The sequence below is a fragment of the Erigeron canadensis genome, chromosome 9 (genome assembly GCF_010389155.1).
Source record: "Erigeron canadensis isolate Cc75 chromosome 9, C_canadensis_v1, whole genome shotgun sequence".
Classification (NCBI taxonomy): Eukaryota; Viridiplantae; Streptophyta; class Magnoliopsida; order Asterales; family Asteraceae; genus Erigeron; species Erigeron canadensis.
Genome location: NC_057769.1, coordinates 32,166,982 through 32,180,957, shown reverse-complemented (window position 1 = coordinate 32,180,957; position 13,976 = coordinate 32,166,982). Strand labels below are relative to the sequence as shown.

The following is a 13,976-nucleotide window of genomic DNA, read 5'->3' as shown; positions in this document are numbered from 1 at the left end:
TGTATAAATTTAAGAAAAACTTCAGACAATATAATTAAAAGTCATCCACCTTGACTTCCCTTAACTTCAAATGTGATTGCATTTAATTAAGGTGCTCACGTGGTACCACCAACCGTGGACAAAATACCGAATCACCTAACTGCTAGTTAAATTACCCAAGCCGGTACCACTAAAACTAAGACAATTCTTCCAACAATCAGTTTTATTAACTATCAAATTATCAATTGAACCTATATGACAATAACGTGGTACCACCAACCGATATCAATCACGTTGACAAAATTAATCTTTTCTTAAAATGATATTCACTATCATACCATGAACTAGTGATAATTACTTATAGACAAGTAACCGTTTTAAAATCACATACACATTCAACTGGTACCACCAACGAAGAATTATATGCAACCAATATCAAATTTATTAATAAAAAGAATTAACATCATCAAGATCACAGAACAACGATAATTAAATAAATTCTTTTGAATTAAAAATATTGCAATCACATTATTCGTCTCGTTTCATCAAGGTGGATGATTAAACGTTTAGCCACTTATGATCAATCCACAATAATAAATAAAATAGAAAAGAAACATGATGTACCAATCGTTTGAAGAAAATTAATTGCAAGACAATAAGTAGATACGATCTAGATGGGTGTCCGTAAATCTTCAACGAATTCGCCTAAGAAATAATCTTGATTGGAAGGAGAAGAAACCTTGTAGAACAGCTCCTAGAAAGAGTTTTGATGCCTAATTTTCAACTTAGGTTTTTCTATATATACTCCTCCAAAATCTGATGCAAAAACAAGGAAAGACTTGTTCTCCCGTGCACCCACTGCGGCGCAGTGGCTTGTGTGACCACCACTGCGGCGCGGTCATTTTCCTCGGCCTTCTTTTCTCCTCTGCGGCGCAGTCATTCACATATGACTTCCACTACGGTGCAGTGGGGCAATCTTCATTTATTTCCAAGGATATTGGTTGCGGCGCAGTGGGCTACGTGCATCCCCACTGCGGCGCATTCATCATATGTGTAGAAATTCTTCCTTTTGATCTTGAACTTGCTTAACTCACCGTTTCTTCAACTCGAATCAACTCTTAATATTATAAATCACTTATGGGCCAATAAGTATTCCGAAAATGCACCAAATGAACGCGTAATCTGTTTAGAGCCTGAAAACACTAACAAACACCATAAACGCGCCAAATGCATACGGAATCGACTTAAAACATATAGTAAAATGGCCAATAATAATGTGGGTAATGGGTATAAATTAGTCACATCACCGGTGATTTATTATTGAATTGTAGTCATCATACAACATAAAAATGAAAGAAGTCGGATATAGTATAGGTAAACTTTGTTAAGTTAAAAGTGATGTTTACAATGTAACATAAATCAATCTGTCAATTTAGAAATTCATATAGCATTTAATGATCGTTAAACCATTAGGGAAAAAGACCTAACTCTCTGTTAGAAAAAAAAAACCTTGAGTTGCAACAGTTTTTATAGCTCCCGTTAAACAGTCGAACAAAGCTTAACGACCGTTAGTTGAAGAGGATCTTGTAAGAATATTAAACCATAGGGGCATAAGTAGTAGATGGAAGAAAAGAAGTAAAAAAACATGCACGCAGATCGATTCATTCATTTTAGGATAGTTATAAGGGTGGACGTAGTGCATAGGCACTCAACCGGTACCAGTTTGCACACCATTCCAACCCTCCGGTACCAGTAGGGTGGGGAGTGGAAAGGAGATAGTGGTGTCAGTTTCACTGCCGATTGATGACCGTTTCTAATGTTTTTTAACTAAGTTGCCATTCCATATATATATATATATATATATATAAAGTTGTAGGGTGGGGAGGAGAAGACGCAGCCAAGATTCCAAATAGATAAAATTTTATATATATTTACATTTTACACCCTAAAGTTTTAAACTATTTATTAAATTAGATAAAAGGTTTTCTTTTTATTTTGTATAAAATTATTATTATTTCTTAATAAACTATTATTACTATTATTATTTTTATTATTATTTAAAGAAAAATAAATAACATAGAAAAGGGTGGGGAGGGGCAAGGAGGAGTGACAAAGTATTCCGTGCAATTAGGGAGCGAACAGGTACCTATTGAAAAATCAGGGAGGGCGTGGAGGGGTTGCGAGATACTCCCCCACCCTAATAGATAATGTAGTCGCACATAAGACTATAATTGAATACATGATATATAATACGTTATAACATGATACAAATTAACTTGACATTATTTTTATCATGGTATTAATTAATATATAACATCTTTTATTTATATTTGCCAATTTATGATATCATAACATGATCATGTCAATAAGTATATGTCTACTCGCGTATTACGCGGGATAATACTTTAATCGGTTTTATATACTAATGTTTATCATTACAAGTATGTTGTTATTTTCATATCAAGTTATAATGTATCGACAATAATTTTATATATCTATATCTATATACTAGCCTTGTACCCGCGCGATGCAGCGGGACATTGGAAAAAACGTTGGTTAAGTAGCGGTACCATGTTATTACGTGAATGTATGATTCAACTAAAGTGTTTCTTAGTCCGGCTGAAAGTGCAAACCGTCGTCGTTGTTTTAGAGCGAACGTTTTTTTATGTTGATTGATTATTAAATTCAGTAACGTATGTGTGTTATTTTGGTATACTATGTGAGCAACTTCAGGGAAGGGAAGGACACGCGTAAGATTTTTTTTTAAGGGTAGTTTTGAAATTTCAGGGATGAAGTGTTTGATGGTAGTATAAATTAAAAGGGTAAATTAAAGATTTTAAAGGTAGAGTGTTAAATTTTTAGGGGTAATTTGTTTATATAGATAGTATAGATATAGATTTTTTGGTTTTAGTTTTTTAATTAAGTGAGCCTGGTTGAATCCGGTTACGGAAAATGTAAATTGAGGCATAATAATTCCCGCTATAAAGTTCTTTTTCTTCAAAATTCAATTTCTAACATAAACCCTACCCCCCTTTTCCCCTCCCCAAACACAACAACCACGCATCATCTATCAAATCGTAACTACATTCAGTAATTTTTTAATTAAATATATATTTCTTATGAATCAATAGTTATAAATGCAATCCAAGATTAATTCGTTCTTCAAACCCTGTTCTACTTCTTCTTTTTCGGCCTCACGAAAGAAATCCGTAGATTTGCCGGATCTTTTCGCCCATAATTTACCTCCTGCTGATGATGATGTTGAAAAAGAAGAAGAAGATTTCAGTAGAGAACCCGAAGTTCCGATTTTATACACCCGACGAGCTCCAGACACTTATAGGTATGTATTTGTTGTTTTTAAATCGGAGTTTTTTTATTTTTAGATTCTAAAAGTGGGCCCTCACAATGTGCAGTATTGGATGAGTTTTTAGAAAATGAGAAATTTCGGTTTGAATTAAATTCAAAAATAAGATTTTTGTAAACTTTAGTTACTATATGAAGCAAGTAGCGCTGGTCGTCGGTTATTAGGCCGTCTAACATACGAGAATATAATAATGGTGATTTTCGATAAATTTTGTAAATGGAAATGATTGGGTAGAATAGATATGGAAATATATAAATTTTACGATTTTTTATGTAGTGTAGAATATAGATTGTGTCAGAGAGAGTTTTCAACATCAAATGACATAATTTAGTTTCTATTGTACAATAGATGGAAGATTATGTGTTGTCAAACATTTTATGGAAATAGATGGCTAAAACAAGTCTGTGTTATCTTTATTCGGTTTTGGGTATGCAGGGATGATAATGACGGTGCAGTTGAACGGGGTGATGAAACCAAACTCGATTTTGGACAACAGTCAGTGGTAGCAGATTCTAACAGGGTTTTAAACAAGAAAAGAAAGTATGCACAGTTTCATTTGGATTTGGGTCAATCTGATTTTATGTTTCGTGATTGTAAAACTTGTGGATTCAAGTTTGTGCCTGGAGACGAAGAAGATGGCAAGCTTCACAAAGAATTTCACAAGAATTACACTCATGGTATCCGATTGAAGGTATATATGTTTATGTTTTAACTTGTTGCAGACTTGCAGTATACGAGATTTGGTTATATAATGCTTTTAGATTGTCGACATCTCTTTTGTGACGTAATAGTAGTAATTAAAAATGTTTTACTTTTGCTGTTTTCTTGAATGTTGTTTACTTGATCAAAATTCATGTATTTCATACTTCAGGGTTGGCGTAATGAAAGACTTGTCAATACGGACTCATTAGAAAGCGGACGTGTGATTTTGGTATTGAATGATGATCCCCCTGCTCATGTTAACAAGGTACAATCAACTTATGTTAACTGATGAAATACTTGGCTGATGCTAGAAATAACTTTGTAAGGACATTTGTTCCAAACTCTTCCCTAATGAACTTGTGATGGCAGGTTCAGGAGGTTATCAAGATGATGGAAATGGAGCTTGGTGATGGATGGATTTTCCATAAACACTGCAAGGTAGCTATTTCAATAAACCCCATCTCACCTCTTCTTGATTTTGTTCGTTGACTTACGTTCCACATAGGTGTTCTATTTCACAGCCAACTTCCAGTTAACAAGTGGCGATATGAATAGCTATTGTTGATGTTTCTCGACTTTTAACTGTTATGCTATTGTTGATGTTTCTCGACTTTTAACTGTAAAAACCAGTGTGCTTATCAAAACCCTACTTGAAAATCAAACCTAATAAGGTTCAGTGATTTTAGACCAAAACTTCAAGAGAAATTTGATTCATTGTTTTCATACCTGTAGGTTTATCTTTTTATATCTTCCCAGAGGGTTGCCGGCTGTCTAGTTGCTGAGCCAATAAAGAAAGCTTATCGGCTAGTTACCAACTCAAATGCCAAGTCTGATGTAACAACCATCGCTAGAAGGGATGGAAAATTGACTTCAACTACCCTCCAATTCGGGGGTATTAGTTTCCATAGAGAAATTTTGAGAACAAAACTGTCATCTGAAAGTGAAAATAAATCTGATGATGCCCTCCTTGGAGCTATTATTTGCGAAAAAGATGCAGTGCCTGCTCTCTGTGGCATTCGTGCAATATGGGTCACACCCTCCAACAGAAGAAAGCATGTTGCCACTCATCTACTTGAGGCCACAAGGTAACCTTTTACAAATCATCACCTATTCCTCAAGTTATTTTGTAGAGATATGGTGGGTTGGGTATTAGGTCAAAACCATACACAATTTGTACTGGTTGTTCCAAAACTCCATTTGTCCAATTTTTTTTTACCTTTTTATGATCTACTGTATGAATGATTATATCTATTGAAATAATACTCTTTAATATATTCAACCCACGCCCACTTTACTCATTTAATCCATTTCACTTTTAACTATTATAAACATTACTATTTTGACCCATTAAGGTAGAACATAACCAGTGAATGGGTAAAATAGCCACCTTTGCTATCAGGCAAATTCTGTATTCTTAAAGTTCTAGCATTTTGCATGAATGTAGGAAAAGTTTCTGCTCGGGATTGGTCCTTGAACAATCTCAGTTAGCATTCTCTCAGCCAACGAATGCCGGGAAGTTATTAGCATCCAGTTACACCAAGAATGAATCTTTCTTGGTCTACACAACTAATTCATTGTAAGCCATTAACTTTCCAAGTTTTGAATTCATGACTCTTAATTATATCAAATTATAAAAAAACCTGTTTTAGTTATAATATATTGATGATGTGATGATCATTTATTGATAAATGATAACACTTGGAACCTTGAAATTGCCAATATGGCTACAACACAATTTTAAAGTGAGAATCATTAAACATATGCATCAGGGTTTTTAATTAGGTAGGCTTCCACAACCTTGTAAAGCCCCAAGACCTTATCTTTGCCTGCTTTTAGTTCTTCTTCCTTGATCTCAAAGTCGCCTTGGGTGTAAATAGTCGTGGTCATCTTGGAAATAGTGCCACCATCAGGTGAACTCTCAAACCTAATATCATAGGACACCTTTTCAATTTTGTCTGATATGCCGTTTCCTTCAATCAAAGTATATTTGTATGTGAATGTCTTCTCATTGAGTTCATCTATTTGGTGTTTAACATAACCTGCATACAAGATTTGAATCAGACAAGACCAAGGAAAGTAGTTTTCACCCATTTACATATTAATAAGATAGTTTAACCCAAACATATCAAATGAACAAGTCAAGCTGGAAGAGGAACAATTCACTGTTGTCCCAAAGTCTGAATTAATGCTTATCACTTTATAAATTGTTCTATTTTATTATATCTTTAACACCCGTGATAATTTTGTTTTCAGATCATATTTTGCTGGTTTTGACTTCTCATTCATACTGAAAACGGACATGTTTCAAAACCCAAATTCTTATTTGGTATTAGACTTGCATGACCCGTCCAGCTTCACTTTGTAGTCCGGGTTGTGGGGTGACCTATGTAATTAAGTATTTCTAGTTCACCACTTCACCTTCTAAGCAACCTAAGTATTTAAGCTCGTAACCAGATTAACAAGTAGCAAACAGGTAGATACCAAAGAAACATATAACAGATAACCAGTTCGGCTTTCAAGCAATAAACACAATAAGGCTAAATTCCATCTTGCCACCTCTATATTGAGGTAGCCATCATGGTTAACTGAACCAGTGAATCCAATATAAATACAAAGTTGGTTAGATATTAGTTTACCTCCAGCCAAGTTAATCTGTTTCACACTTCCCTCCCCACCATCGCCTTTGATAAACGTGATGCTTTTAATAGCATCCGGCAGCAGTTTTGGCATCAGATTGTGTGAGTCGAGGATCGCAGCCTTGAATATTCTTTCCGGGAGGACCAGAGAAGTGTGGTTATCGGTATATGTCAAGACACCCATGATTTGCTAGGCTAAAATAGATGGCTTAATAGGTTAGCTGGTGAATGTTTTTGAATATGGACATCCAAGGTTTATGTGCATTATATTTATAGGCTAAAACTACAAGATCTGATGTACATTCCATTGGTGGGATTAAAGACATTCTGTTTTTTGTCCACATTTGATATGCAGCGTAACCACAATGCACCATTTGATTCAAACGAAATCAAGAATAAGTTCACTTATTTTAGTTCTAATGTTTGTTAATGTCATACATCCTTTTTATTGGCTGCTTACCTAATTTGTTGTTTTTTCTAAGTGGGGAATGGGGATAACCTTTAAAAAGACACTTTTAGGTCATGTATTAATAGTATGAAATATACAACTAGTGTCTAAATTTAAAACATTGGTTAGATTACTTCAAATACTTCCACCATTTGTTCAGGTTTAAGTTAATTATAACTTAATTGAAGAAACACGCTCATCTGCTTTGACTCTTGGCCCTGAAAGCAAGTCAGCTCTTGGGATTAGTCTGCTCGCAAAGCGAGTAGGATACCTATGGTTACAAATTTTTTTTGAAGATATATCTAACGTCTAAGTGCATGAAGCAAAGAGTGTACTACTATTGAAACATATAATTATTTTGAAGAGGTGGTAAAACGGGCGGGTTGGGTAGTAGGTCAAAACATATAATTTGTGTTCTAGAATGTCTTTTGTCCAAATGTTTACTTTTTTTGTGAACTACTATATGAAAGATAATTATGGATTGAAATAATACTGACATATTCAACCCACGTCCACTTAACTCATTCAATCCGTTCTCTTAATCATCTTAAATTTTATTATTTTGTCCCATTACTGTAGAGCATTATCATGATTGGGTATGATAGCCACCTTTCACCTTTGCAATCTGGCAACTTCTGTATTCTTAAGTTCTAGCATTTATTCTCGAGCATAGGATTGGTAATTGAGAGATTGAACTAGCCTCTTTTCTATGGGGAATCAATGCTCCGGGCCGAAGAGCTTACTTATGGCACCGGGCTTTCTCTGGTTCATGTTAGCTTAGCTGCGGTTAATATGGCCTTTGCCTTTCTCTCTGGCAGCCTCCATACCTTACCCCCACACATGAATGTAGGAAAAGTTTCTGCTTAGATTTGGTCCTTGAACAATCTCAACTAACATTGTCTCAGCCAACAAATGCCAGGAAGTTATTAGCATCTAGTTACACCAAGAATGAATCTTTCTTGGTCTACAATACCAATTCATTGTAAGTCATCAATTTTCCAAATTTTGATTTCAAGACTTGTTATAGCAAGAAACACTTTAGTTAATTATTATTGATGATTTTATTTAAAGATAACACTTGGAACCTTATAATTGCCAATATGGCTACAACTGAATTTTAAAATGAGAATCATTAAACATATGCATCAGGGTTTGCAATGAGGTAGGCTTCCGCGACCTTGTAAAGCCCCAAGACCTTTTCTTTGCCCGCTTTTAGTTCTTCTTCCTTGATCTCAAAGTCGCCTTGGGTGTAAATAGTTGTGGTCATTTTGGAAATAGTACCACCATCAGGTGAACTCCCAAGCTTAATATCATAGGACACCTTTTCAATCTTGTCCGATATGCCGTTTCCTTCAATCAAAGTATACTTGTAAGTGAATGTCTTCTCGTCGAGTTCATCTATTTGGTGCTTCACATAACCTGTATACAAGATTTGAATCAAACAAGCTCAAAGGAAAGTAGTTTTCACCCATTTACATATTAGGATTATTAGTAAAAACAGTTTAGCCCAAATAGCTCAATTCAGCTAATCAAGCTAGAAGAGGAACATATTTAACGTTTTCCAAAGTCTGAATTAATGCTTTCGACTTTATCTATTCTTTTTATTTTTATGTGTTATACCCGTAATAAGCTTGTTTTCAGATCATAGTTTGTAAATTTGTACTTAAGTACTTAACAGTTAACACTACAATACTAGATTAAATATGGACAAAAAGTTCTGGTGTGTAACCCCCACATGACCCTCATCTCTTATGAATTACTGGTTTTGACTTCTGATTCATACTGAAAACTGACATGTTCTTGATATCCGACTTGCAATTTGCATGACTCGCTCTGAGTTGTGGGGTGACCAATATGATTAAATATTTCTAGTTCACCTTCCAAGCAACCTAAGTATCTAAGCCCCTAATCTCTTAACCAGATTAACAAGTAGCAAACAGGTGGATACCGAATAAACTAAACTTATAACAGATGACCAATTCAGCTTTTAAGCAATTAATGCCACCTCTATGTTGAGGTAGCCATCATGGTGAACTGAATCCCATATAGAGACAAAGGTGATTAGATATTAATATACCTCTAGCAAAGTTAATCTGTTTAACACTTCCCGCCCCACCGTCACCTTTGATAATCTCGATGCTTTTAATAGCATCCGGCAGCAGTTTTGGCATTAGATTATGCGAGTCGAGAATTGCAGCCTTGAAGATTCTTTCAGGCGGGACTGGGGAAGTGTGGTCATCGGTATATGTCAAGACACCCATGATCTTCAAGGCTAAAAAAGATTGTTTAATTGGTTAGCTGGTGAATGTCTTAGATTATGGAGATTGAAGGTTGATGTGGGTTATATTTATAGGCGAAAACTACAAAACTGCTGTACCTCCTTGCACTTATGGGATTATACACATTCTGTTTTTGGTTCACATTTGAAATGGGGCTTAACCACAAAGCACCAATTGATTAAGACAAAATTAAGAATAAGTCACTTATCTAGTTTTAATGTTTGTTGTTATCATATATCCTTTTTATTGGCTGCTTACCTAGGTTATTGTTATCTTCAAACGGAACATTCTTTAGAAAGACACTTTTAGGTCATGATTTTTTTATTTTTTATTTTTTTAGAACGGCAGAAATTTTATTAACTAAATAACAACTAACAAGGTGCTAGTTGCTTAAAAGTATACATACAATAAACAAGTCTGGATATAAACCAATACAACAATTCTAGACTCATACCAACACATTAACTGCGAGGACTACAAAAGGAGTGAAAAAACTCGTGCCGATTATGGTGACCCAAGACACGAGAAAAACTCCCAACCAACGAAGGCCACGCCACCGGTTTTCACTTCGTGGTGTTTTTGATGTAATCCCAACACCATGGGCAATAAACCCGGCGACTTTGATTCAGAACTGACTTTACAAAAATGTTCCTTGGCAAGTTGGGAGTTCGTAATATTTACCCTCCAACTTGAGGGGGAGAATGTTGAAAAAGAAAAAATACCATGTCTGAAGGCAGTATCTCAAATACCATGTCTGAAGGCGGTATATCAAACAAATTGTGAGACTACCATGTTGAAGACGGTATCTCAAATCAAAGACTACCATGTCTGAAGAAGGCGGTAGCCTAAATTAAAAACTACCATGTCTGAAGAAGACGGTAGCTCACACAACCACAACCAAAAATCGAAACCAATTCAAGTTGAATTTCGGTAATCCCGCTATTCAATTTGAGGGGGAGTGTTAGACAATGGGATAAGATCACAAGACTTGTAGCACACACCAAGGAATTAGAGTCGATCAAGGAATTGGAGTCGATTAAAGGAATTAGAGTCGGTTTACAAAACCATGACTTTGTTACCATAATTAGATTTTTATTCTTGTATAAATAGAGGTCATATCCTCATATTGTAATCAATAAAAAAAATCAATCAATAAAAACAAGTTTAATTATACTATGAAATATACAATTTGTATCTAAGTTTAAGATATTGATTAGATTAAATAGTTTTAACCATTTGTAGAGGTCAAAGTTAATCATAACAAAAATGAAGATGCATCAAAATATCTGACGATGAAAAGACATAAACGTTGATGAAGAAAAGAGTGGAGGATCATTGAAACATAAACTCTGGCGAAAAAAGACAACCTTTAAAACTATAAGAGTGGTACCATGAATTTAAAATTGTCTTTTCATCCTCGACATTAAGTGAGAATGATACTATTGTCGTTGACGATCTTACTTCTCAAACTAACTTATAACTTTGGTACTCACAACACAAATCTTGTTCAAAATTTTCTAAGATGAATTATATAATTTTAAGGGTGATCAAACAAGTGAGTGGAGGACAAAAAAAGTTACAGAGTGAAAACTGGTGACTCTGCCTCTGTTAATGGGCATTTTTCTCGTTTCTTGCGTAAATGGCATGAATTTTTCATCCCTTATGTAATCTTTGCAGTCAAAGTCCTAAGAAGGTTCTAGTCTTTGTACATGTTGTAGGTCTAGAATTTCTTTTGCTTTTGTAATGTTTCAGTTTCATGTATCTGTACCCTTCTGTAATTAGTGTCTTGCTAGTCGCCTTTACATATTGATATATTTCTGCCATTCTATAAAGAAAGGTAAAACAAGTCAAATTTGGGTCGTTGATGAGGTAGGTGGGCCACAAGTGTGAGTCAAGAGAGGGAAAGAGAGTTGGTGTATTAAACGATCATGGATAAATAGTAGTTGTCAGTGACGTGTCATTCTCAATATTATTTGCAAATATGATAAGTAGGCCGCTCGTAATGTATCAATCATGCATACATTTCGTTAAGGGATAAGTGGTTGCGAGCAACAAATATATTGTCAGTATAAAAAGGAGAATTTTAACTTGAGGTGACCATCGACCCAAAGCTGTGGACTTGTGGGTCAAATGGTTGTGTTGACGCTTTTTAGTTTGACCTTGCTAAAGTGGTTCAGAGATCAAATAGGTGTAGTAAAGTTAACATCTAGTTATTTTTACAAAATATCTCATCTGGCTAAGTAAAATTTTGGAGTTGGTCAGGAAAATATTAAGAAACCATCATGGAATGCACCATTTAGACCATCTGACCTTGTACATTTAGTCAAAATTGATAATTTTTTAATAAAAACATGAAAAAGAAAAGAACCTGGATTATAAATAATGCTGGATTAGTCGAGACTAATATTATGGAAACCTTTGACATTGATGACCCCAAATACTACTATTTTTAGGAATAAAAGATGAGAGATTAAAAGAGATGAGTGATGAGTTGATTGAACAGTTAAAGAATGTGGGCATGAACTTAGGGCATCCGATGAGAAAAAGCTTTTAAAAGCTTTTTCTTTTTCCAATCAACCAATCTATTAATTGAAAATAAGAAAAAATCATTCACTCCACTGGAAAAACTTTTTCTAAAGATTTTTTTGTGTGTGAATTGAAAAAAAGCTTTTCTTCAAAAGGTTGAAGATTATCAACCTTTTGATAAAAAAAAAAGCTTTTGTACCCAATTGTATCAAGCTTTTCAAAGGCTTTTTTTTCTTCAAAAAAAGTTTTTCATCAACTTCCATTGGAGGTGCTCTTAGACGACGGAAGGAAAGTGAATCACCAACCCCTTTCTTTTAAACTTTTTTAGTGTCAATTTTACTGTTTTTTATGTTACCAATTTACCATGCATTGATCAATGTAAACTGTAAAGCATATATTATTTTTATAAAAAAAAACCAAGCGTTAGTTACCTAACAGTAAAAAAGAAAAAAAAAAGTTATTTTACTTTTATTCCTAATCAGTATAAAAAAAAATTATTTTTTTTACAGTTAATATTCAAATAAAAACAACTCTCGGTCAATGCTAGGTTCTAACTCGACAATAATTTGATGTCTAAAGTCTAAACCAAAATTAACTATTATGAGCCGATCAACGATGCCAAAGGAAAAATTTCACTATTTTCACTTTAGCATCTAAGATTATTAAGTATGGATTTATAATTGACAAGATTCCAATATTTTGCCTCACGTCTCACCACTTCAACCATGGACTCTTGATCCTATAAATACACTATTAATTCATCTATTTTAATCAATCTTTTATATTTATGTTTTTTTTTTAAAAAAAATAAATGGTTTTATTTTAATGTGTTTTTATTTTAAATATTAATAAGATATCTTATCTTTAATTGAAATGTAAAAATGATAAATTACAAGTTAATAGGAAAAGAGAAAGTAATGATGATGAGAAGGTTGTGTTTGATAAAAAAGAATCGAAAATGATTGTCTTAAATTTTGAGAACTCATAAAAAAAAAAACAACAAAAACCGCGAGAGAAATTTTGCTGACCACACATTTAGTCCCATTTTCTCTATTCAATAAAATACGTAAATTCATTCAAAATTTTTATCTTACAAACCGTAAAGGGGGTGATCGGTGATGAGAGATCTATCTAACGGGCTACGCCTTTAGCCGCTATATATGGCTCCGCCATGGACTGACGGGCTCCACCCTTGGCCACCATGACTCAGCAATGGATTGACGGGCTCCGCTCTTAACCTTCATTGTTGTTTACAAATGGTCATTTAATAATTTACATGTGAAAACAAAGATCCTACACATGTGTAGGTATACAAGTGCAATGGAAAAAAAAACGAAATTCAAAAATTCGTCAAAAGTATATCGAATTGCATCTTTAATGAAAAATGACGAAATTTTAAGACCAATACTTTTTATTTTTTTTACATCTAATGATTTATGGTTTATGGATGAATTATAATTTATTATCAAAAAGAGAGAAAAGTAAGGAAGAATGTGTGATCATAATTATTCTCGTTTTTTTTTTTCTTTGTGAGTTTTCGAATAATCCTTCATTTTAAGTTACAACTTATTAGTATATATTACATGTAATATTAATGGTTTAGAAACAATTCGTTAACATTTGTTTCTAACCCAAAGTGTATAAATTACACGAAATTACATCTCACTTGAATACCAATTTCCACAAACTTTCTCAAACAATACAAGCTTAATTCCCGGGCTTCCGGCTATTTCCCATTTAACACATATACGATAAATAAGGGCACATTTAAATCACAACAAAAAAACTCCCCCATAAACATAATTACATTTAAATAATCACAATTTATTATTAATTAAATCAAATTCGCAGTCAAATAAGCCTAACAACGTACCAAGTGTACCACCCTTAAGCCCCAAGCAACTCAACCTTCGAAATTACTAAAACACCCCCCACCGTCATATCAAATCACACACCTCGCCGCCTTATATACCTACAAATACAAAACCTCTGTATCTATCTCACGCGCTCTCTAGAACCTTTCCTCTCAAATTAACTCAATC

The 13,976-nt window shown here is 34.1% G+C and overlaps 3 protein-coding genes across 3 annotated transcripts; 1 reads left to right on the top strand and 2 right to left on the bottom strand.

Moving 5' to 3' along the window:
- The first annotated feature begins 2,996 nt into the window (after window positions 1-2,996).
- LOC122582874 (protein CHROMOSOME TRANSMISSION FIDELITY 7) lies at window positions 2,997-5,734 on the top strand. Its single transcript, XM_043755305.1, has 6 exons — window positions 2,997-3,319; window positions 3,779-4,034; window positions 4,215-4,310; window positions 4,415-4,483; window positions 4,778-5,130; window positions 5,490-5,734. Exons 1-6 carry the CDS (start codon window positions 3,117-3,119, stop codon window positions 5,623-5,625), a joined length of 1,113 nt encoding a protein of 370 aa, XP_043611240.1. The 5' UTR covers window positions 2,997-3,116; the 3' UTR covers window positions 5,626-5,734.
- LOC122582875 (major allergen Pru ar 1-like) lies at window positions 5,692-6,899 on the bottom strand. Its single transcript, XM_043755306.1, has 2 exons — window positions 6,682-6,899; window positions 5,692-6,084 (listed from the first exon to the last, which is right to left on the bottom strand). The coding sequence occupies exons 1-2, from the start codon at window positions 6,863-6,865 to the stop codon at window positions 5,798-5,800; spliced, it is 471 nt and encodes a 156-aa protein (XP_043611241.1). The 5' UTR covers window positions 6,866-6,899; the 3' UTR covers window positions 5,692-5,797.
- Window positions 6,900-8,217: 1,318 nt separating this feature from the next.
- Window positions 8,218-9,390, bottom strand: LOC122583862 (major allergen Pru ar 1-like). The gene is made up of 2 exons (XM_043756237.1): window positions 9,207-9,390; window positions 8,218-8,548 (listed from the first exon to the last, which is right to left on the bottom strand). The coding sequence occupies exons 1-2, from the start codon at window positions 9,388-9,390 to the stop codon at window positions 8,262-8,264; spliced, it is 471 nt and encodes a 156-aa protein (XP_043612172.1). The 3' UTR covers window positions 8,218-8,261.
- Between the last annotated feature and the right edge of the window lie 4,586 nt (window positions 9,391-13,976).